Source organism: Phyllobates terribilis, unplaced genomic scaffold, assembly GCF_046119375.1.
Source record: "Phyllobates terribilis strain yellow unplaced genomic scaffold, ASM4611937v1 Scaffold_4__5_contigs__length_816908805, whole genome shotgun sequence".
NCBI classification, from domain to species: domain Eukaryota; kingdom Metazoa; phylum Chordata; class Amphibia; order Anura; family Dendrobatidae; genus Phyllobates; species Phyllobates terribilis.
The window spans coordinates 37,318,786-37,343,484 of NW_027362764.1; the positions used below are offsets into that span (position 1 = coordinate 37,318,786).

The 24,699-nt window shown below is 45.8% G+C and overlaps 1 protein-coding gene across 3 annotated transcripts in view; it reads left to right on the forward strand.

Annotated features, from left to right (window-relative positions):
* The window catches only part of LOC141264870 (anterior gradient protein 3-like), a 45,698-nt gene that overhangs the window by 8,367 nt on the left and 12,632 nt on the right, over positions 1 to 24,699 (forward strand). For 2 of the 3 annotated variants that reach the window (XM_073677258.1, XM_073677257.1), the window contains exons 2-3: positions 23,342 to 23,458; positions 23,565 to 23,628. In XM_073677258.1, coding sequence (XP_073533359.1) covers positions 23,350 to 23,458; positions 23,565 to 23,628 — 173 coding nt within the window. In that variant the 5' untranslated portion in view covers positions 23,342 to 23,349. Of the gene's footprint in view, positions 1 to 17,023; positions 17,176 to 23,341; positions 23,459 to 23,564; positions 23,629 to 24,699 lie in introns of those variants that run through there. The other variant, XM_073677256.1, reaches the window with a different exon arrangement.

A 24,699-nucleotide genomic window follows, 5' to 3' on the forward strand; every position in this document is an offset into this window, starting at 1 on the left:
TAACGCCCCACAGGCCACAGTCCTGAATTCGCACATTTCACGACTGCTTGCATTGGAAATGCTGCCTTTTAGGCTGGTGGAGACGGAATCCTTCCGCAATCTTATGGCGGTGGCCGTCCCTCGGTACTCGGTCCCCAGCCGACACTATTTTGCCCGGTGTGCCATCCCCGCACTACACAAGCACGTGTCCCAAAACATCTGCCGTGCCCTCAACAACGCAGTTACTTACTACGCAGTTAAACCAGGGGAGGAGTCCTGAGGAGATAATTTGCATATTCCCACTGCATTTTGGGGTAAGTGAAGAGTCTCCGCGAGCTCAAAGAACACTGGATTTTTGCTGTTGGAGCTGAAAAGAGGACATCGGTAAACCGCGCGCCTACCGGCGCGCGCATTTTGAAGCTTTTTTTTTAAGCTTTTTTCACTGTTTTCAGAACACTAACAATAAGAACATGGAAGAGTCCAGGAGCCATTTGGTGAGCTGCATATCCTGCTACATGTTCACAGACTTGCCAGTGGAAAAGCCAAACTTCACATGCCAGAAATGCAAGCTTGTGTCCCTGTTGGAGGAAAAGTTGCGAAATCTAGAAGAGAGGTTAACTACCTTGAAAATCATTAAGGAAGGTGAAGAGTTCTTAGAGCAGAATTATCTCTTCATGATTCAGAAAGAGAAGAAATTCGAACTGCACCTGACGAAACAGAGGAATGGAAGCATGTGACCCAGAGAAGCAGGAGGATCGAGAGGCAGTCAGCACCTATACTGCTCAGGAACCAGTACCAGGCTCTCACACAGGAGAACCATGAAGAAATACAGCAAGATAAGACTTTGCCAGCAATGAATAACCTTGTAAGCCCTCAGAATCCTCCTGGATGGAGAAAGAAGAATGTTGTGAAGAAAAAACGGAGAGTGGTGGTCATGGGGGATTCCCTGTTAAGAGGAACAGAGGCCGCTATCTGCAGACCAGACATAACCTCAAGAGAAATGTGCTGTCTTCCAGGAGCAAAAATTAAAGATGTGTCTGACAGGATATCAAGACTCTTCAGACCTACAGATCACTACCCATTCCTGCTAATACATGTGGGGACAAATGACACCGCAAGAAAGGACCTGGAAACCATCTGCAGTGACTTTGAAGACTTAGGCAAGAAAGTGAAAGAATTGGGAGCGCAGGTGGTCTTCTCATCCATCCTCCCAGTGGATGGCCATGGAACAATGAGGTGGAATAAGATTCTACAGGTGAACAACTGGCTACGTCGATGGTGCCGTCAACAAGGATTTGGATTTCTGGATCACGGAATGAATTACCTATACGATGGACTACTTGCTAGAGATGGGGTGCACCTTACGAAGACTGGAAAACATGTATTTGGAAGTCGCCTTGCTACACTCATCAGGAGAGCTTTAAACTAGAACAATGTGGGAAGGGAAGCAAAAGGCCAGAAAAAGCCATACAGCTGACAAATACTATTGAGATCTCTGCTACTGGAAGTGGAAAAGAAGAACAAAGACAAAACAATGTAAATAATAAAAATATGGGAGGAAGAGAAACCAATCACAAACTAAAATGTTTTTATACAAATGCACAAAGCATGGGCAACAAACAAGGAGAATTGGAACTACTAATGCAGGAAAAGGAATATGATGTCATTGGAATCACTGAAACTTGGTGGGACGATACACATGATTGGAATAAAAGGCTAAAAGGATACAACTTATTTGCAAGAAACAGACTTGATAAACGAGGAGGAGGTGTTGCATTGTATGTTAGAAAAGCGTATATCTGCACAGAGATTGAAGCTTCAGAGACTGGGAGTTCTGTGGAAACTGTTTGGGTAAGAATACAAGGAGAGAACAACGGAAAGGACACCATTGTAGGCATTTACTACAGGCCACCTGGGCAAGCTGAAGATATGGATGAACTCTTTATGTATCAAATGACCAAGTTCTCCAAAAAATATGACGTAGTGGTCATGGGAGATTTCAACTATCCAGACATTTGTTGGGAATCTCTCTCAAGTAAAACTAACAGGTCAAGCAAATTCTTATCCTCTCTTGCTGACAACTTTATCTTCCAAAAGGTAGGGGAGAAAACAAGGGGATCTGCTACTTTGGATCTAATCCTTATAAACAGGGAGGAAATGGTTGAGGAGGTAAAGGTGGCTGGGACCCTAGGAGGCAGCGATCATGCTATTATAGAATTTTGGATAACTAGAGGAGGAAGACATGTGAAGACTCAAACTTCAAGGTTAGATTTTAGAAAGGCAGATTTTAAGAGACTCAGAAAGAGAATAGGAGGGATCCAATGGCTGGATGTCCTTAAGGACAAAAATGTCCAGGAAGGATGGGAAATTTTTAAAAATGAGATTCTCAAAGCACAATCGTTAACAATCCCGAAAAGTAGGAAGAATGGGAAGCATTTAAGGAAACCAGGATGGATGAACACAGAACTTAAACACATGCTAAAAAGAAAGAAAGAAATGTTTATTAAATGGAAAGAGGGAGGCATATCTAAAGAAGATTATAATGCAGTCTGCAGATCCTGCAGGGCACGTATCAGGTTAGCTAAAGCTGACAATGAATTAAGGCTTGCAAGAGATGTCAAAAGCAATAAAAAAGGATTTTGGGGGTATGTCAAAAGTAAAAGAAAAGTCAAAGATGCTATAGGATTTTTACAGGATGAAAATGGAGAAATGGTAAGAGAGGATGTTGAGAAGGCCGAACTTTTTAATTCCTATTTTGCATCTGTTTTCTCTCAGAAAGAAAATGTAACATCAACTGATCTTCACTGTCCTTTTAAAGGAATAGAGGAATCCAAGTTATCTGTAAACAGAAAGATTGTGAGGGAATATTTAGCTAACATAAATGAGTTCAAGTCTCCAGGTCCAGATGAATTACACCCCAGAGTACTGAAGGAGATCGTAGAAGAAATTTTAGAACCACTCTCCATAATCTTTGAAAATTCTTGGAGAACAGGAGAAGTCCCAGAAGACTGGAGAAGAGCAAATGTTGTTCCTATCTTCAAAAAGGGGAAGAAGGTGGACCCAGGGAACTATAGGCCGGTGAGTCTGACTTCTATACCAGGAAAGATCTTTGAACAAATTATTAAACAACATGTATGTAAGTACATGGATAAGAATGAAGTGATTAACCAGAGTCAGCATGGGTTTGTAACTAACAAGTCATGTCAGACTAACTTAATTTCCTTCTATGACAGAATCACTGACTGGGTGGATCAGGGAAATGCTGTAGATATAGTATATCTTGACTTCAGCAAAGCATTTGACAAAGTATCTCACACCATCCTTATTGAAAAAATGACCAAGCATGCAATGGACCAGGCAACTGTTAGGTGGATTCATAACTGGCTTAGTGATCGGACTCAAAGGGTGGTTGTAAATGGCTTCACATCCAGCTGGATGAATGTCTCAAGTGGGGTACCACAGGGCTCCGTCCTGGGACCTGTATTGTTCAACATCTTTATCAATGATTTAGATGAAGGAATTGAGGGTAAACTGATTAAATTTGCTGATGACACAAAGCTAGGAGGGATAGCTAATACTAGAGAAGAGAGAGAGAGGATTCAAAAAGACCTAAATAAACTGGAGCAGTGGGCAGCAACCAACAGAATGGTTTTTAACAGGGAAAAATGCAAAGTACTACATCTGGGCAATAAAAATGAAAAAAGCATATACAGAATGGGAGGAATAGAGCTAAGCAAAAGTACATGTGAAAAAGACTTAGGTATACTAATAGATCATAGACTGAACATGAGTCAACAGTGTGATGCAGCAGCAAAAAAGGCAAATACAATTCTGGGATGTATTAACAGAAGCATACAGTCTAGATCACGTGAAGTCATTATCTCCTCTTTGGTCAGACCTCATCTGGAATACTGTGTACAGTTTTGGGCACCACATTTTAAAAAAGACATAGACAAACTGGAGCAAGTTCAGAGAAGAGCGACCAGAATGGTGACTGGTCTGCAAACCATGTCCTATGAGGAACGGTTGCAGGATTTGGGAATGTTTAGCTTGCAAAAAAGAAGACTGAGAGGAGACTTAATAGCTGTCTACAAATATGTCAAGGGCTGTCACATTGTAGAAGGATCATCTTTATTCTCATTTGCACAAGGAAAGACTAGAAGCAATGGGATGAAACTAAATGGGAGGAGACACAGATTAGATATTAGAAAAAACTTTTTGACAGTTAGGGTGATTAATGAGTGGAACAGGCTGCCACGAGAGGTGGTGAGTTCCCCTTCAATGGACGTCTTCAAACAGAGGCTGGACAGACATCTGTCTGAGATGATCTAGTGAATCCTGCTTTGAGCAGGGGGTTGGACCAGATGACCCAGGAGGTCCCTTCCAACTCTACCATTCTATGATTCTATGATTCTATGAGAGTCCACCTGACAACGGACACGTGGACAAGTGCTTGTGGCCAGGGATGGTACATCTCTCTGACGGCACACTGGGTAAACATAGTGAAAGCCGGGACCCAGTCGGACCTTGGGATGGAACACATCCTCCCCACACCGAGGATTGCGGGCCCTATGTCAGTCAGAGTTGCCCCCACAGTGTACAGCTCCTGCGCATCATCCTCCTCCTCCTCCTCCTCATGTTCAGCCTCCATCTCAGATATCACCACATCAGTTACAAGCTGGAAGCACTGCAGTACTGCCTCCGCCAAGCGGCAACAGGCTGTGCTGAAACTCATAAGCTTAGGTGATAAACCTCACACTGCTTGTGAGTTGTGGACAGCTGTGAAAGAGCAGGCAGATCTGTGGCTGACACCGCTGAACCTACATCCCGGCATGGTCGTGTGTGACAATGGCCGTAACCTGGTGGCGGCTCTGAGGCGAGGTGAGATCACACACGTACCATGCCTGGCTCATGTGCTTAACCTCGTGGTTCAGCGGTTTCTTAAATCGTACCCCGAGTTGCCAGATCTGCTCGTGAAAGTACGCCGCCTGTCAGCTCATTTTCGCAAGTTGGCTACAGCTTCCGCCGCCCTTGCTGTGTTGCAGCAGCGTTTGAAGCTTCCGGCACACCGACTGGTGTGTGATGTCCCCACACGTTGGAACTCTACCCTCCACATGTTGCAAAGGATTTGTGAGCAGAAGAGAGCAGTTGTGGAGTACCAGCTGCAACAAGGCCGCCGATATTCAGGTCAGACTCCACACATAAGACCTCAGGAGTGGACCTGGATGTCTGACATATGTACCATCCTGACAAACTTTGAGGAGGCCACCAAGATGGTGAGTGGCGATGACGCCATCATTAGTGTCAGCATCCCACTTGTCTGTCTTTTGCAACGCTCTCTGCAGAGAATTAAAGAGGAGTCATTGCAGCCAGAGTATGATGAGATGGATCAAGAAGCCATAGCGGGCGATAACACACAGCCCAGCCTCATCTCCTCCCAACGTGCATTGGGGGACAATGAGGGAGAGGAGGAGGAGGAGGAGGAAGAACAGGAGCTGCTGTCATGCGTTGTAGACGGTAGTACCTGTACAAGTGTCATACCGTCGGTTCAGCGTGGGTGGCCTGAGGACAGGGGGGAGGAGGAAGAGGAGGAGGAGGAGGAGAGCATGGTCAGTCGTCATCTTGGTGAGGACACGGAAATCTTGCCCGTTACCAGTCTGGCACGCATGGCTGACTTTATGTTACGCTGCCTTAACCGTGACCCTCGCGTTGTCAAAATGTTGGGTGACAGTCATTACTGGTTGGTGACACTTGTAGACCCCCGCTACAAGGAGAACTTTCACTCTCTTATTCCTGAGGTGGAGAGGTCTACAAAAATGGGGCAATACCAGAAGGCCCTTGCTGCAGAACTCTTAAAAAAATTCCCATCTGAACACGCTAGCGGCAGAGGTCACAGTTCGTTGCCCAACCAAGGCGTACAGGCGAGAGAGATGCAACTCCAATCCAGCAGAGGCAGGGGAACACTGTCAACGTTCTGGGACAGTTTTCTGACACCCGCCCAGCTTACAGGCCCTGAGGCGCGGGGTACTCTCACAAGGAGTGGAAAGTTTCAAAAGAGGGTGAGGGAGTACCTTGCCGATCGTACCAGCGTCCTCCGTGATTCCTCTGTGCCTTTTAATTATTGGGTATCCAAGCTGGACACTTGGAATGAACTCGCTCTGTACGCCTTGGAGGTCATGGCCTGCCCTGCCACTAGCGTGCTATCGGAGCGTGTTTTTAGTGCCGCTGGGGGAATTATAACTGATAAGAGCACTCGCCTGTCAACTGACAATGCTGACAAGCTGACCCTTATCAAAATGAACAAGGGCTGGATTGGGCCAGACTTCTCATCACCACCAAATGACAGCAGAGTAACATAAAGTCAAATCCACTGTGTTATTTCGGGAGGTGTATTCACATGCACCGCTTCACACCCACACATGGGTATACGCTTCCTCATTTCGGCTGCTTAATCTTCTTCTCCTTATCCTCAGCCTCCACCACCACTATACCACCAGGGTGCCAGCATTGCAAGTTCCTCCATCCTAATTTTTGGCAGCTTTTGCTTGCAAGGCATAAGCAAATACTATGGGACACCCACTCCCCAATAATGGGACTTATGTTTGTAATATGCTGTACTGCATGGCTCTTGTAAGGGTCATTGCAAGTTGCTCCATCCTAATTTTTGGCAGCTTTTGCTTGCAAGGCATAAGCAAATACTATGGGACACCCACTCCCCAATAATGGGACTTATGTTTGTAATATGCTGTACTGCATGTGACGCGCCCCCTGGGCCGTGTGTACACGTGTGTGGGATACCCGGTGCCGGGTCTCTAGTCTCCGTGGCGGTGACCCGGTCCCGTGGCTCAGGCTGGTAAAACCAGTGGCAGTCTTTCTTAGGTTTTGAGGTTAATTGTCCGACTGCGCCACCCGTGGATTGCGGTCAGGGAGTACCACCGCTGCGAGGCAGACCGCTGAGGCTGGTGTTGTGTGCGCAGCATAGAATGGGATAACTCCCCTCGGGAGGAGTATAGCCTCAGGGCAGTGAGTGTGGATGATGGGGGTGATGGTGCACGAGCGCAGCAGGAATGACTCAGAGTCTTTGCAGTGCAGTTCAGGGTCTTTACTGATGATTATAAGGTAGACCCTCCCGGGAGTACTGGCTAGCATAAGAGGCCTGGTCAGTCTGTGAGCAAGCAGGAGTTCCCCTGGCCAGGTGGAGTTGTAGGCCTCCCCGTCTGTCTGCACTCTTCCTGGCTACCTTGCTGTAAGCGGGTAGAAGTAGCCCACGTCCCTGAGTGTACCGTGTAGTGCTCACCCGTATGGCTGGTGACTTGGGGCCTTCTGTTAGCCTCCGCTCCACGACGGCGGTGCTGGTCCCTTGCTTGTGACTGAGTCTCCGGGCTTCTATGGCCAGAGGACCTGAAATCCCCTGCCGGCTGGTTTCTGCTGCTGGATATATAAGTCCTCACAGCTTCGGACTCCTGTGTCCGGTTCCTATTGTCTTTTGCCAGGCCGAGCTCTGCTCAGCTTCCAGCCCCTGGTCTTTAGCTCCTAGCTCCTACAGAGCTCCTTGCTGTTACTTTCCCTTGCTCTCACTCTGACTCTGACTGTTCTCTGACTCACTCAACCTCGCCCCAGATCCAGTTTATAAGGACAGAATTCTCCCGTCCCAGGACTGGGGCAGGAGGATGTTGCATGTTTAAGGGATCCTGACCAGGAAACCTCCCACTTGCTCTCCGACGTAATATCTCTATTATTGTGGTGACCAGACCCCTGGGGTGCCACACATGGCTCTTGTAAGGGGCATTGCAGTTCCTCATAATTTTTGGAAAGCCTTCCATTCACTGCTTAGGCCAACAGTGCACGGGAGACCCAGTTGCTATAAATCGAAAAAAAGGTTTAGTTAACGCCCTCTGACCTCCATGTCATTTCCAAGGGGCATTGGAGTGGCTCGAAATTTTTGGTAGGCATTGCACTCACTGTATGCCCTATAACTGTGTAGCCGAACAGCTCCTTTTGTTACAGAAACATATCCTACAAGACATATCTGGTTGACTGGCCTGATATTGATGTGAATGGTCCCTGTTCCTCCTGCTCTTTCTCCTTTGCCACCACCTCACCCATCATTTATCACCTGAAGCTTTGTTTTAACGAGAGTCATAGAACTGGGATAGTAGCAGGAAAACATCCAGCAATCCTCGGAGGAGGTAGGATATGCGCCAAAACGGGGACCACCTCAGGCCTAGCCGCTACTACATACATGCACTGCATTCCAAGAAAACAAAGCAGATGCTATCTTCTATCATCATCATCATGCTCCTCACCTAGGCACTCTCAACTCCCCTGATGGAGAAGCCAGGGCCCACCGGAGGAGTCTGGTTCTCTGGTGGGCTCGTCCAATGCTGCCCTAAAGCAGGCCAGGCTAAGAAAAGTGTGGGGGAAGGTGACAGGAGAAATCAGGGCGGCTGGGGACCGAGTATGGACACCTGGCCGCCACCTGGCGGCTGGGGACCGAGCGTGGACACCCGGCCGCCGGGCGGCTGGGGACAGAGTATGGATACCTCGCTGCCGAAGCGGCCATGAGGTAGTGGCCAGCTTCGGCCTCCTCCAAACTAAAAGGCCCCATTTCAAGTGAAAGCTAGCAGTATGGTATTGCAGCCTGCGGGTGGGTGGGTGGTTGGCTGCATATTTTCGCTTGCATTGCAAGGAATGGGGGAGGTACAATTGAACACTGCCCTGGGACAAGGACTTGCATGGGGATAGTTGCAAGTCTGCATCTTCTGATGCGGCAAGGATCACTTCTGATGGGCACACTTTTAGACAGTGACCTGGGGGTCAGAGATGCTTCCAGGGGTCTTCCCCATGCTGATCCCTTGTCTTTTCAGCACTGTATGCATGTGTCACACAGCACATGGCCAGATAAGGTTGTAAAATGTTAAAATGACATTTCCCGGTGAACGCATTTGTCACGGTTGAAAGCAATACAAAAGTGCAAAAACGCATGAAAAATGCTACTTGTGAACATAGCCCAAGGTGTGGAGGAGTATTTTTGTTTTTGGTTATTTATTTTACCTTATACACAAGTCTTTACCCTGGAAAGGATGTTCCTTAACATATTTCACAGGAAAACCGTTTCAGTTTCGTTTTTGAACGTTTTATTGTGAGCCCGCAAAAGTGGCTTAATACCTCTGACCACGTTGTTGACAGCAGTGACCTGGGGGTCAGAAATGCTTCCAGGGGCGATCCCCATGCTGCCCCCATGTCTTTTGAGCACTGTCACTATCGTTTTGGGCACTTTTTAGGCTTTCTACAGACTGCCGGGGGTGCTGCCGCAAAAATGCTCGGGTCTCTCATAGACTAACATTGGGCTCGTTGCTTGGGTCGAGCACCCGAGTATCACGGTAAGCTCGGCCCGAGCTTCGAGCACCCGAGCATTTTAGTGATCGCTCAACACTATCAGTCGTCATCTTGGTGAGGACACGGAAGTCTTGCCCGTTACCAGTCTGGCACCCATGGCTGACTTTATGTTACGCTGCCTTAACCGTGACCCTCGCATTGTCAAAATGTTGGGTGACAGTCATTACTGGTTGATGACACTTTTAGACCCCCTCTACAAGGAGAACTTTCACTCTCTTATTACTGAGTTGGAGAGGTCTACAAAAATGGGGCAGTACCAGAAGGCCCTTGCTGCAGAACTATTAAAAAAATTCCCATCTGAACACGGTAGCGGCAGAGGTCACAGTTCGCTGCCCAACTAAGGCATACAGGCGGGAGAGACGCAACTCCAATCCAGCAGAGGCAGGGGAACACTGTCAATGTTCTAGGACAGTTTTCTGAGACCTGCCCAGCTTACAGGCCCTGAGGCGCAGGGTACTCTCACAAGGAGTGGAAAGTTTCAAAAGATGGTGAGGGAGTACCAGCGTCCTCCGTGATTCCTCTGTGCCTTTTAATTATTGGGTATCCAAGCTGGACACTTGGAATGAACTCACTCTGTATGCCTTGGAGGTCCTGGCCTGCCCTGCCGCTAGCGTGTTATCGGAGCGTGTTTTTAGTGCCGCTGGGGGAATTATAACTGATAAGCGCACTCGCCTGTCAACTGACAATGCTGACAAGCTGACCCTTATCAAAATGAACAAGGTTGGATTGGGCCAGACTTCTCATCACCACCAAATGACAGCAGAGTAACATAAAGTCAAATCCACTGTGTTATTTCGGGAGGTGTATTCACATGCATCGCTTCACACCCACACATGGGTATACGCTTCCTCATTTCGGCTGTTTTTTGCTCTTCTCCTTATCCTCAGCCTCCAAGACCACTATACCACCAGGGTGACCGTGGTCCATGTTGCCAGCATTGCAAGTTCCTCTGTCGTAATTTTTGGCAGCTTTTGCTTGTAAGGCATAGGCAAAGACTATGGGAGACCCACTCCCCAATAATGGGAATAATGTTTTTAATATGCTGTACTGCATGGCTCTTGTAAGGGACATTGCAAGTTCCCCCTTCCTAATTTTTGGCAGCTTTTGCTTGGAAGGCATAGGCAAAGACTATGGTAGACCCACTCTCCAATAATGGGAATAATGTTTTTAATATGCTGTACTGCATGGCTCTTGTAAGGGGCATTAAAATCGTCTTGTTAAGCTACTGTGACCTCCACTTCTCTTCCAAGGGTCGTTAATATTGTCTTTTTATTCCACTGCGACCTCCACCACTCTTCCAAGGGGCATTAAAAGCGTCTTGTTAAGCTACTGTGACCTCCATGTCTCTTCCACAGGGCGTTGATATTGTCTTTTTATTCCACTGTAACCTCCACCACTCTTCCAAGGGGCATTGATATTGTCTTTTTATTCCACTGCGACCTCCACCACTCTTCCAAGGGGCATTAAAACCGTCTTGTTAAGCTACTGTGACCTCCACGTCTCTTCCACGGGGCATTGATATTGTATTTTTATACCACTGTAACCTCCACCACTCTTCCAATGGGCATTAAAACTGTCTTGTTAAACCACTCTGAACTCCACGTCTCTTCCAAGGGGCATTAAAACCATCTTGTTAAGCTACTGTGACCTCCACATCTCTTCCAAGGGGCATTAAAACTGTCTTGTTAAACCACTCTGAACTCCACGTCTCTTCTAAGGGGCATTAAAACCGTCTTGTTAAACCACTCTGAACTCCACAGCTCTTCCAAGGGGCATTGACATGTTGTTTTTAATTACCTCTAACCTCCACGACTCTTGCAACGGGCATTGCATTTCCTCCTAATTTTTGTCAGCTTTTGCTTTTCAATGCATAGGCGAACACTAAGGGAGACCCACTCCCCAATAATGGGTAGAAGGTTTTTAATACGCTGTAATCCACGTCTGTTTCAAGGGGCATTGCAGTGCCTAATAATTTTTGGAAAGCCTTCCATTCCCTGCTTAGGCCAACAGTGTACAGGAGACCCAGTTGCTATAAATGGAAAAAACGGTTTAGTTAAGGCCCTCTGACCTCCATGTCACTTCCAAGGGGCATTGGAGTGCCTCGAAATTTTTGGTAGGCATTGCATTCACTGTATGCCTTATAACTGTGTAGCTGAACCGCTCCTTTTGGTACGGAAACATATCCTACAAGACATGTGTGGTTGGCTGGCCTGATATTGATGTGAATGGTCCCTGTTCCTTCTGCTCTTTCTCCTTTGCCACCACCTCATCCATCATTCATCACCTGAAGCTTTGTTTTAACGAGAGTCATAGAACTGGGATAGTAGCAGGAAAACATCCAGCAATCCTCGAAGGAGGTAGAATATGCGCCAAAACGCTGACCACCTCAGGCCTAGCTGCTACTACATACATGCGCTTGTATTCCAAGGAACAGAAAGCTAAGGAGGTGGATGGCCTCATGATCATGAATAATTTACTCGTTGTGTAGGAGGCCGACCACTGCTGCTGTCTACCTTCTGAACTTTGTGTTGAAGCCTGATTGACCCAGGACCCGCAATCCTCTATGTCTGGAGGACGTGTTGCATCCCAGTGTCCAACTGTGTCCCGGCTTCCACAATATTAACCCAGTGTGAAGGCGTCAGTGAGATGGACCATTCCTGGCCACATTCACTTGTCCACGTGTTTGTGGTTAGGCTGTCCTTCCCACTAAATGCACTGGGGAGGGCACGGGTAATGTTTTGGTATGCGCGCTTGTGTATAAGGCGCACCGGGACAAATAGGGGCGGCTGGGGACCGTTTATGGACACCCGGCCACCCCCACGCGGCTGGGGACTGTGTGTGGGCACCCGGCCGCGGGGCGGCTGGGGACTGAGTATGGACACCCGGCCGCCCCCTGGCGGCTGGGGACCAAGCGTGGACACCCCGCCGCCGGGCGGCTGGGGACTGAGTATGAATGCCAGGCTACCGACGCAGCCATGACGTGGTGGCCAGATTCCACCTCCACATGCCTAAAAGGCCCAATTTCAAGTGCAAGCAAGCTAGCAGTATGGTATTGCAGCCTGGGGGTGGGTGGGTGGCAGGCTGCATACTTGCGCTTGTATTGCAAGTTATGGGGGAGGTACAATTGAACACTGCCCTGGGACAAGGACTTGCACGGGGATAGCTGCAAGTCTGCATCTTTTGATGCGGCAAGGATCACTTCTGATGGGCACACTTTTAGGCAGTGACCTGGGTGTCAGAGATGCTTCCAGGGGTCTTCCCCATGCTGTTCCCATGTCTTTTTAGCACTGTATGCATGTGTCACACAGCACATGGCCAGATAAGGTTGTAAAATGTTAAAATGACATTTTCCGGTGAATGTATTTGTCACGGTTGAAAGCAATACAAACGTGCAAAAACGCAAAAAAATGCTACTTGTGAACATAGCCCAAGGTGTGGAGGAGTATTTTTGTTTTTGGTTATTTATTTTACCTTATACACAAGTCTTTACCCTGGAAAGGATGTTCCTTAACCCTTTTCCGACCTGGTCAGTAATAGTACGCACCAGGTCGGGAAGGCCGGTTCAGCGGGGGCTCCGGCGGTGAGCCCGCACTGAAGCGAGCACATGTCAGCTGATTATTGGAATCGCAATCCACCCGCGGCTGTTAATATGTTAAATCTCTGACAGTGGCATTTAACTCGCGCTTCCGGGAGTCCTAAGCCCCGCCCATCAGTGACCCCGTCACGTGATCGCGGGTCACCAATGGGTGGGCATGACAACTCAGGGACTGCAGCAGACGCCTGTGGTTGTCATGTCTCAATTGCTATGAACGCCACCTAGTGGTCAGCGCTCATAGCAAGTGAGCATTTCTCCTGCATACAAGCGATCTGCTCATCGCTTGTATGCAGTAGAAGCAATCAGACAACTGCTGCTTCTAGTCTCCTCTGGAGACTATAGAAGGAAGCAGAAAGTGTAAAAAAAAGTTTTTAAAAAAATAAAAAATATATAAAAGTTTAAGTCACCCCCCTTTCGCCCCATTCAAAATAAAATATATATATATAAAAAAAAAAACACATACACATATTTGGTATCGCCGCATTCAGAATCGCCCGATCTATCAATATAAAAGAAGAATTAATACAATCAGTAAACGGCGTAACGAGAAAAAAAATGTAAACGCCAGAATTAAGTTTTTTTGGTCGCTACAACTTTGCAATAAAATGCAATAACGGGCGATCAAAACATCGGATCTACCCCAATATGGTATCAATAAAAACGTCAGCACGGCACGCAAAAAATAAGCCCTCACCTGGCCCCAGATCCCGAAAAATGGAGAAGCTAAGGGTCTCGGAAAATGGCGTCATTTTTTTTTGTTTTTTTAGCAAGCTTTGGATTTTTTTTTCACAACTTAAATAAAAAAGAACCTATACATGTTTGGTGTCTATGAACTCGTAACGACCTGGAAAATAATGATGGCAGGTCAGTTTTAGCAATCTGTGAACATGGTAAAAAAAGGACCCAAAAAACAACTGTGGAATTGCATTTTTTTGCAGTTTCACTGCACTTGGAATTTTTTTCCCATTTTCCAGCACACGATATGGTAAAACCAGTGATGGTGTTTAAAAGTACAACTCGTCCCGCAAAAAATAAGCCCTCACATGGCCATATTGAACGAAAATTAAAAAGAAGGGGAGCAAAAAAGGAAAACACAAAAACAGAAAGACCCATGGTCGTTAAGGGGTTAACATATTTCACAGGAAAGCACTTTCACTTTCGTTTTTGAACGTTTTATTGTGAGCCTGTAAAAGTGGCTTAATACCTCTGACCATGTTGTTGACAGCAGTGACCTGGGGGTCAGAAATGCTTCCAGGGGCGATCCCCATGCTGTCCCCATGTCATTTGAGCACTGTCACTATCATTTTGGGCACTTTTTAGGCTTTCTACAGACTGCCGGGGGAGCCGCCGCAAAATGTTCGGGTCTCCCATAGACTAACATTGGGCTGGTTGCTCGGGTCGAGCACCCGAGTATCACAGTGAGCTCGGCCCGAGCTTCGAGCACCCGAGCATTTTAGTGCTCGCTCAACACTAATAACTACTATAATACTGCTCCCATGTACAAGAATATAACTACTATAATACTGCCTCCTCTGTACAAGAATATAACTACTATAATACTGCCCCTATGTACAAGAATATAACTACTATAATGCTGCTCCTATGTACAAGAATATAACTACTATAGCACTGCCCCTATGTACAAGAATATAACTACTATAATACTGCCCCTATGTACAAGAATATAACTACTATAATACTGCCCCCTATGTACAAGAATATAACTACTATAATACTGCCCCTATGTACAAGAATATAACTACTATAATACTGCCCCTATGTACAAGAATATAACTACTATAATACTGCTCCTATGTACAAGAATATAACTACTATAATACTGCCCCCTATGTACAAGAATATAACTACTATAATACTGCCCCTATGTACAAGAATATAACTACTATAATACTGCCCCTATGTACAAGAATATAACTACTATAATACTGCTCCTATGTACAAGAATATAACTACTATAATACTGCCCCCTATGTACAAGAATATAACTACTATAATACTGCCCCTATGTACAAGAATATAACTACTATAATACTGCTCCTATGTACAAGAATATAGCTACTATAATACTGCCTCCTATGTACAAGAATATAACTACTATAATACTGCCCCTATGTACAAGAATATAACTACTATAATACTGCCCCTATGTACAAGAATATAACTACTATAATACTGCCCCTATGTACAAGAATATAACTACTATAATACTGCTCCTATGTACAAGAATATAACTACTATAATACTGCCCCTATGTACAAGAATATAACTACTATAATACTGCCCCTATGTACAAAAATATAACTACTATAATACTGCCCCTATGTATAAGAATATAACTACTATAATACTGATCCTATGTACAAGAATATAACTACTATAATGCTGCCTCCTATGTACAAGAATATAACTACTATAATACTGCCCCTATGTACAAGAATATAACTACTATAATGCTGCTCCTATGTACAAGAATATAACTACTATAGCACTGCCCCTATGTACAAGAATATAACTACTATAATACTGCCCCTATGTACAAGAATATAACTACTATAATACTGCCCCCTATGTACAAGAATATAACTACTATAATACTGCTCCTATGTACAAGAATATAACTACTATAATACTGCCCCTATGTACAAGAATATAACTACTATAATACTGCCCCTATGTACAAGAATATAGCTACTATAATACTGCCCCCTATGTACAAGAATATAACTACTATAATACTGCCCCTATGTACAAGAATCTAACTACTATAATACTGCCCCTATGTAGAAGAATATAACTAGTATAATACTGCTCCTATGTACAAGAATATAACTACTATAATACTGCCTCTATGTACAAGAATAGAACTACTATAATACTGCCCCTATGTATAAGAATATAACTACTATAATACTGATCCTATGTACAAGAATATAACTACTATAATACTGCCCCCTATGTACAAGAATATAACTACTATAATACTGCCCCCTATGTATAAGAATATAACTACTATAATACTGCCCCTATGTACAAGAATATAACTACTATAATACTGCCCCCTATGTACAAGAATATAACTACTATAATACTGCCCCTATGTACAAGAATATAACTACTATAATACTGCCCCTATGTACAAGAATATAACTACTATAATACTGCCCCTATATACAAGAATATAACTACTATAATACTGCCCCCTATGTACAAGAATATAACTACTATAATACTGCCCCTATGTACAAGAATATAACTACTATAATACTGCCCCTATGTACAAGAATATAACTACTATAATACTGCCCCTATGTACAAGAATATAACTACTATAATACTGCCCCCTATGTACAAGAATATAACTACTATAATACTGCCCCCTATGTACAAGAATATAACTACTATAATACTGCCCCTATGTACAAGAATATAACTACTATAATACTGCCCCTATGTACAAGAATATAACTACTATAATACTGCCCCTATGTACAAGAATATAACTACTATAATACTGCCCCCTATGTACAAGAATATAACTACTATAATACTGCCCCTATGTACAAGAATATAACAACTATTATACTCCCCTGTATAACCATAATACATAGGTGCAGGTTTATAGCAGTATTACCATTGTACATTGGGCAGTATTCTACTACATATATGGCATTTTCCTATTACGTCTGCTTTATAAAGTTGTTTCTTCTCTCTGTGGATCTCTGCATTACATTTATTTGCACTTTATTGTGTGATAATTTATGTATTTTTATGGAATGTTTCTGGATATAAGATACTGTATCGTTTCATCTCCCTTCTCCTGGGAATCAGGACTCACTGACCGCATACAATGGGCGCATACAAAGCCAACTTTTTTTCCTTGTCTGGGTTGAATTTCACTGAAAGCCGCCCAACCCCATGTACCTGAGCCGCACACACAAGATCCTTTTAGCTGTTCCCTAATTTAATGATATACGATCTCTGCGCCCGGGAAGAGGCGACTCATGGGAACCAGCTAGAACAAAAATAAAAAATCTTTAAACTTTTTCTTTTAGAGGAAACTTTATTTCCTTGTTGCTATAGTAACTTGTAGGCGGAGGTCACCTGTCCAATGTGCACCTATAAAGCAACCTTATCTGGCCGGGGGTAAGTCAGTGAGCATACCAGAGGAGGCACACCTAAGGGTAAGTCCCGGGTTGTGATCTTTTTAAAAATTTTCTTTGCATATTTTATTTAAAATTTCTATCATTTATCTTCTTTCTTTACAATGATACTTAGTCATTCTAAACTGTTAATCTGCTGGGATTTGTAGTTCTGTATTTTTTAAAGGCGACAAGTAGAAGGGAAGATTTCCAGCCTATTAACCCTTGTTTTACTAGTTCTTAAAAAAGAAAGTATGGAATTATTGAAAACTTTCTTCCTGCAGAGAAACTTTCTAAGCTAAACCTTGCTTAAATATTGAGAGTGTTGTTTTCTTTTATTGTTACTTTGTATGTGGGTTGGAAATGATTTAAAGGGGTTGTCCCCTTTCTGAAAATGTTGGTCCCTGGGCTATGTTTGTTATATGTACACTGCTCAAAAAAAATAAAGGGAACAGTGAAATAACACATCCTAGATCTGAATGAATGAAATATTCTCATTAAATACTTTGTTCTGTATAAAGTTGAATGTGCTGACAGCAAAATCACACAAAAATCATCAATGGAAATCACATTTATTAACCAATGGAGGACTGGATTTGGCGTCACTCCCAAAATTAAAGTGGAAAAACCCACTACAGGCTGATCCAACTGTGATGTAATGTCCTTAAAACAAGTCACAATGAGGCTGAGTATTGTGTGTGGCCTCCACGTGCCTGTATGACCTCCCTACAACGCCTGGGCATGCTCCTGATGAGGCTGAGTATTGTGTGTGGCCTCCACGTGCCTGTATGACCTCCCTACAACGCCTGGGCATGCTCCTGATGAGGCTGAGTATTGTGTGTGGCCTCCACGTGCCTGTATGACCTCCCTACAACGCCTGGGCATGCTCCTGATGAGGCTGAGTATTGTGTGTGGCCTCCATGTGCCTGTATGACCTCCCTACAACGCCTGGGCATGCTCCTGATGAGGCTGAGTATTGTGTGTGGCCTCCACGTGCCTGTATGACCTCCCTACAATGCCTGGGCATGCTCCTGATGAGGCTGAGTATTGTATGTGGCCTCCACGTGCCTGTATGACCCCCCTACAACGCCTGGGCATGCTCCTGATGAGGCTGAGTATTGTGTGTGGCCTCCACGTGCCTGTATGACCTCCCTACAACGCCTGGGCATGCTCCTGATGAGGCTGAGTATTGTGTGTGGCCTCCACGTGCCTGTATGACCTCCCTACAACGCCTGGGCATGCTCCTGATGAGGCTGAGTATTGTGTGTGGCCTCCACATACCTGTATGACCTCCCTACAACGCCTGGGCATGCTCCTGATGAGGCTGAGTATTGTGTGTGGCCTCCACGTGCCTGTATGACCTCCCTACAACGCCTGGGCATGCTCCTGATGAGGCGGAGTATTGTGTGTGGCCTCCACGTGCCTGTATGACCTCCCTACAACGCCTGGGCATGCTCCTGATGAGGCTGAGTATTGTGTGTGGCCTCCACGTGCCTATATGACCTCCCTACAACGCCTGGGCATGCTCCTGATGAGGCTGAGTATTGTGTGTGGCCTCCACGTGCCTGTATGACCTCCCTACAACGCCTGGGCATGCTCCTGATGAGGCTGAGTATTGTGTGTGGCCTCCACGTGCATGTATGACCTCCCAACAACGCATGGGCATGCTCCTGATGAGGCTGAGTATTGTGTGTGGCCTCCACGTGCCTGTATGACCTCCCTACAACGCCTGGGCATGCTCCTGATGAGTCTCAGTATTGTGTGTGGCCTCCACGTGCCTGTATGACCTTCCAACAACGCCTGGGTATGCTCCTGATGAGGCTCAGTATTGTGTGTGGCCTCCACGTGCCTGTATGACCTCCCTACAACGCCTGGGCATGCTCCTGATGAGGCTGAGTATTGTGTGTGGCCTCCACGTGCCTGTATGACCTCCCTACAACGCCTGGGCATGCTCCTGATGAGGCTGAGTATTGTGTGTGGCCTCCACGTGCCTGTATGACCTCCCTACAACGCCTGGGCATGCTCCCGATGAGGTTGCGGATGGTCTCCTGTGGGATCTCCTCCCAGACCAGGACTAAAGCATCCACCAACTCCTGGACAGTCTGTGGTGCAACGTGACGTTGGTGGATGGAGCGAGACATGGTGTCCCAGATGTGCTCAATTGGATTCAGGTCTGGGGAACGGGCGGCCAGTCCATAGCTTCAATGCCTTCATCTTGTAGGAACTGCTGACACACTCCAGCCACATGAGGTCTGGCATTGTCCTGCATTAGGAGGAACCCAGGGCCAACCGCACCAGCATATGGTCTCACAAGGGGTCTGAGGATCTCATCTCGGTACCTAATGGCAGTCAGGCTACCTCTGGTGAGCACATGGAGGGCTGTGCGGCCCTCCAAAGAAATGCCACCCCACACCATTACTGACCCACTGCCAAACCGGTCATGCTGAAGGATGTTGCAGGCAGCAGATCGCTCTCCACGGCGTCTCCAGACTCTGTCACGTCTGTCACATGTGCTCAGTGTGAACCTGCTTTCATCTGTGAAGAGCACAGGGCGCCAGTGGCGACTTTGCCAATCCTGGTGTTCTGTGGCAAATGCCAAGCGTCCTGCACGGTGTTGGGCTGTGAGCACAACCCCCATCTGTGGATGTTGGTCCTCATACCACCCTCATGGAGTCGGTTTCTAAGCGTTTGTGCAGACACATGCTCATTTGTGGCCTGCTGGAGGTCATTTTGCAGGGCTCTGGCAGTGCTCCTCCTGTTCCTCCTTGCACAAAGGTGGAGGTAGTGGTCCTGCTGCTGGGTTGTTGCCCTCCTGCGGCCCCCTCCATGTCTCCTGGTGTACTGGCCTGTCTCCTGGTAGCAACTCCAGCCTCTGGACACTACGCTGACAGACACAGCAAACCTTCTTGCCACAGCTCGCATTGATGTGCCATCCTGCATGAGCTGCACTACCTGAGCAACTTCTGTGGGTTGTAGAGTCCGCCTCATGCTACCACGAGTGTGAAAGCACAACCAACATTCAAAAGTGACCAAAACATCAGCCAGAAAGCATTTGTACTGAGATGTGGTCTGTGGTTCCCCCCTGCAGAACCACTCCTTTATTGAGGGTGTCTTGATAATTGCCAATAATTTCCATCTATTGTCTATTCCATTTGCACAACAGCATGTGAAATTGATTGTCAATCAGTGTTGCTTCCTAAGTGGACAGTTTGATTTCACAGACGTTTGATTTACTTGGGAGTTATATTCTGTTGTTTAAGTGTTCCCTTTATTTTTTTTAGCAGTGTATGTATACAGTACAGACCAAAAGTTTGGACACACCTTCTCATTTAAAGATTTTTCTGTATTTTCATGACTATGAAAATTGTATATTCACACTGAAGGCATCAAAACTATGAATTAACACATGTGGAATTATATACTTAACAAACAAGTGTGAAACAACTGAAAATATGTCTTATATTCTAGGTTCTTCACAGTAGCCACCTTTTGCTTTGATGACTGCTTTGAACACTCTTGGTATTCTCTTGATGAGCTTCAAGAGGTAGTCACCGGAAATGGTTTTCACTTCACAGGTGTACCCTGTCAGGTTTAATAAGTGGGATTTCTTGCCTTATAAATGGGGTTGGGACCATCAGTTGTGTTGTGCAGAAGTCTGGCGGATACACAGCTGATAGTCCTACTGAATAGACTGTTAGAATTTGTATTATGGCAAGAAAAAAGCAGCTAAGTAAAGAAAAACGAGTGGCCATCATTACTTTAAGAAATGAAGGTCAGTCAGTGCGAAAAATTGGGAAAACTTTGAAAGTGTCCCCAAGTGCAGTTGCAAAAACCATCAAGCGCTACAAAGAAACTGGCTCACATGAGGACTGCCCCAGGAAAGGAAGACCAAGAGTCACCTCTGCTTCTGAGGATAAGTTTATCCGAGTCACCAGCCTCAGAAATAGGAGGTTAACAGCAGCTCAGATTAGAGACCAGGTCAATGCCACACAGAGTTCTAGCAGCAGACACATCTCTACAACAACTGTTAAGAGGAGACTTTGTGCAGCAGGCCTTCATGGTAAAATAGCTTCTAGGAAACCACTGCTAAGGACAGGCAACAAGCAGAAGAGACTTGTTTGGGCTAAAGAACACAAGGAATGGACATTAGACCAGTGGAAATCTGTGCTTTGGTCTGATGAGTCCAAATTTGAGATCTTTGGTTCCAACCACCGTGTCTTTGTGCGACGCAGAAAAGGTGAACGGATGGACTCTACATGCCTGGTTCCCACCGTGAAGCATGGAGGAGGAGGTGTGATGGTGTGGGGGGCTTTGCTGGTGACACTGTTGGGGATTTATTCAAAATTGAAGGCATACTGAACCAGCATGGCTACCACAGCATCTTGCAGTGGCATGCTATTCCATCCAGTTTGCGTTTAGTTGGACCATCATTTATTTTTCAACAGGACAATGACCCCACACACCTCCAGGCTGTGTAAGGGCTATTTGACGAAGAAGGAGAGTGATGGGGGGCTACGCCAGATGACCTGGCCTCCACAGTCACCAGGCCTGAACCCAATCGAGATGGTTTGGGGTGAGCTGGACCGCAGAGTGAAGGCAAAAGGGCCAACAAGTGCTAAGCATCTCTGGGAACTCCTTCAAGATTGTTGGAAGACCATTTCCGGTGACTACCTCTTGAAGCTCATCAAGAGAATGCCAAGAGTGTGCAAAGCAGTCGTCAAAGCAAAAGGTGGCTACTTTGAAGAACCTAGAATATAAGACATATTTTCAGTTGTTTCACACTTTTTTGTTAAGTATATAATTCCACATGTGGTAATTCATAGTTTTGATGCCTTCAGTGTGAATGTACAATTTTCATAGTCATGAAAATACAGAAAAATCTGTAAATGAGAAGGTGTGTCCAAACTTTTGGTCTGTACTGTATTTAAAAAAATGCACTTTACTCTCTGGCCCTGGGTGCTGCGCGGAGTCGCTGGTGCTGCTCCTGGTATTGGTGCGGCAGCAAATCAGTGAGCTCAGCTGCTCCAATGGGTGTGTTCTGTCTACACGGGCAGAGCTGCTGAGCTCACTGATTGGCTACCGCACCAATACTGTTCACTGGTAGCAGTGCCAGAGACTCGTCTCTGGACCGGGAGCTGGTGTGTAATGCACAGCTGTTTTTTTTTGCCTAGTAACCTATATTCTCTGAAAAGCGACCTCTCCTTTAATATAAAAATAGTGTTTTTATGGAGGCGACTGAGTGACATATTTGATCACATGCCCCTCCATCTACTACTATCCTTTGGACGAGGATGCCGTGCGGACACAGGAGGACTGATGAGCCATTGGGTGCAGTGTGTATGTTCATAAGGACCTACATTTTGCTGTATTACACCTTTTTTAATATTAGTCCTAAAGTGGCCAATCCCTTTAAATCATTCAATTGGGTATGTCCCAAACATCAACTGTATCTTTGTCCCCAGGACACTGATACAATTGAATATAATGGTGGAGCAGGGAGACGACCGAGCCCTGTTCCACTGTCGCTGGCAGAGACAATTGAATATAATGGTGGAGTAGGGAGACGACCAAGCCTTGCTCCACCGTCGCTGGGTAGAGACAATTGAATATAATGGTGGAGTAGAGAGACAACTGAGCCCTGTTCCACCGTCGCTGCTTAGAGACAATTGAATATAATGGTGGAGCAGGAAGCTGTCCGAACCCAGCTCCACCGTCGCTGGGCAGAGACAATTGAATATAATGGTGGAGCAGGGAGCCGTCCGAGCCCAGCTCCACCGTCGCTGGGTAGAGACAATTTAATATAATGGTGGAGCAGGGAGCCGTCCGAGCCCTGCTCCACCGTCGCTGGGTAGAGACAATTGAATATAATGGTGGAGCAGGGAGACGACCGAGCCCTGTTCCACCATCACTGGGTAGAGACTGTGGGACCTTCAGGTCATGTGACTGGGTAGCAGAGGAGCAAGGATCGGACAGGACACATGTGACATGCTTCAGTGTGGCCATTATGGCGGCTTTATACTGTGTGTGGGGGATGTACTGTAGGGGCATCATACAGGTGGGGATCATTGTGGGGGCTATGAAAGCTATATCGTGAGGGACACTAATGGGCCTCTCTAGGAGCGATATTTCTGTGTGGTGCATATAGAGGACGGGGGAATGATCTAATGACCGCTGCAGCTGTAACTCTCAGACCGTCCTCTCGTTACAGGAGACGCCATGTACCTGTCATCGCTGGCCGCTGCGTCGCTCATCATCATCACGTTCTCCTCCAATGTGGCCACGGCGGCGAGGAATGAAATCCGCTCCCCACAGACGCTCTCGAGAGGTCCTGTGTCTCCAAATTCTCCAACTTGGAAATTTTAGGGTTAAAATACATAAAAAAAAAAAATCTTACGACATTTGCCTCAGTTTTATTTTTTGTCTTCTTCTAGGTTGGGGAGATGAGATCACCTGGGTCCAGACCTATGAAGAAGGGTTGTACAATACCAAAAAGAGGTATGAAGGGGCGCCACTGGTGAAAAACCTCAGTATTGTATGTGTTCTTAAAGGGGCGGTCTGATCTGGATGACCCATAATGTGCGCCTGCGAATGAGACCGCACACAATCGGAGGGCGCATTACAAGGGGACTATTTTTAAGGCCCAATTCACATGTATGAGGCTGTTGAGTGCAGGTCAGGAGATCCGTGACCGGTCCAGGCATTGGACCGCGAAGCACTGATGGATGAATCTGGCCTTAAATAGCATTAAATAGGGATAATAGCAGCCTCCAGGGCTGACGTCTGGACCTCAGGTTATGATTCGCACATGCCTGACCCCGCCTTCTTGAAAAGGCTCCACCCACTTAGGAGGTTATAGGGCAGACATGTGCCTGGGTGCTGGGTGAGGAGCCCCCTAGAGGCTGTAATTGTGCTCCTACCAGTTGTCACCCAGTTTATAGCATATAGATGTCAGGAGTGTAATTATAGGTTTATCCACCAGATGGTGACATTCTGCTGGTTTTTAAAGTAAACTTGGAAAAGTTACTAAGATCTCAGAGTGCGGAGTCCGGAACCTAAACCAGTGCCCTAAAAACCGTAACACCCACAACCGCCCTGTGCTAATGGCTCGAGTAGCTCCTTGTCGCCAATCAGCTGCACAGAGGATGGACAGATAACCGATAACGAGCTGTCATATCAATAATTCAGTGATTGCATCTAATGGGATCCGTATAAGTCATCACATTCATCAAGATCATGTCATGGAATTTCTTAGAACAATTCTGCTTTAACTCCTTAATGAAACAGTAAATTATGTTTTATTTTTGTTTTATTTACTTTTTTTTCTGAGTAGGAAAAAGGGGGATGATCCAACCTTTTCTGTTTTTGTTTTATTTATTTTTTTAAATATTTATTTTTTTAACTTATCTTTTTTTTTTTTTTTGCTTAGTCCTAATAGGGGACTGGGACCTGTAATCATTAATTTTATGGTGGTTAAAAATCAATGGAATAGCTGTGGGGGGATGCAGAGGCAGTGTTCGCACTAAGGCCCTGGTGTGAGAGGGGCCCAAATACCTCTCCCGTCATAGA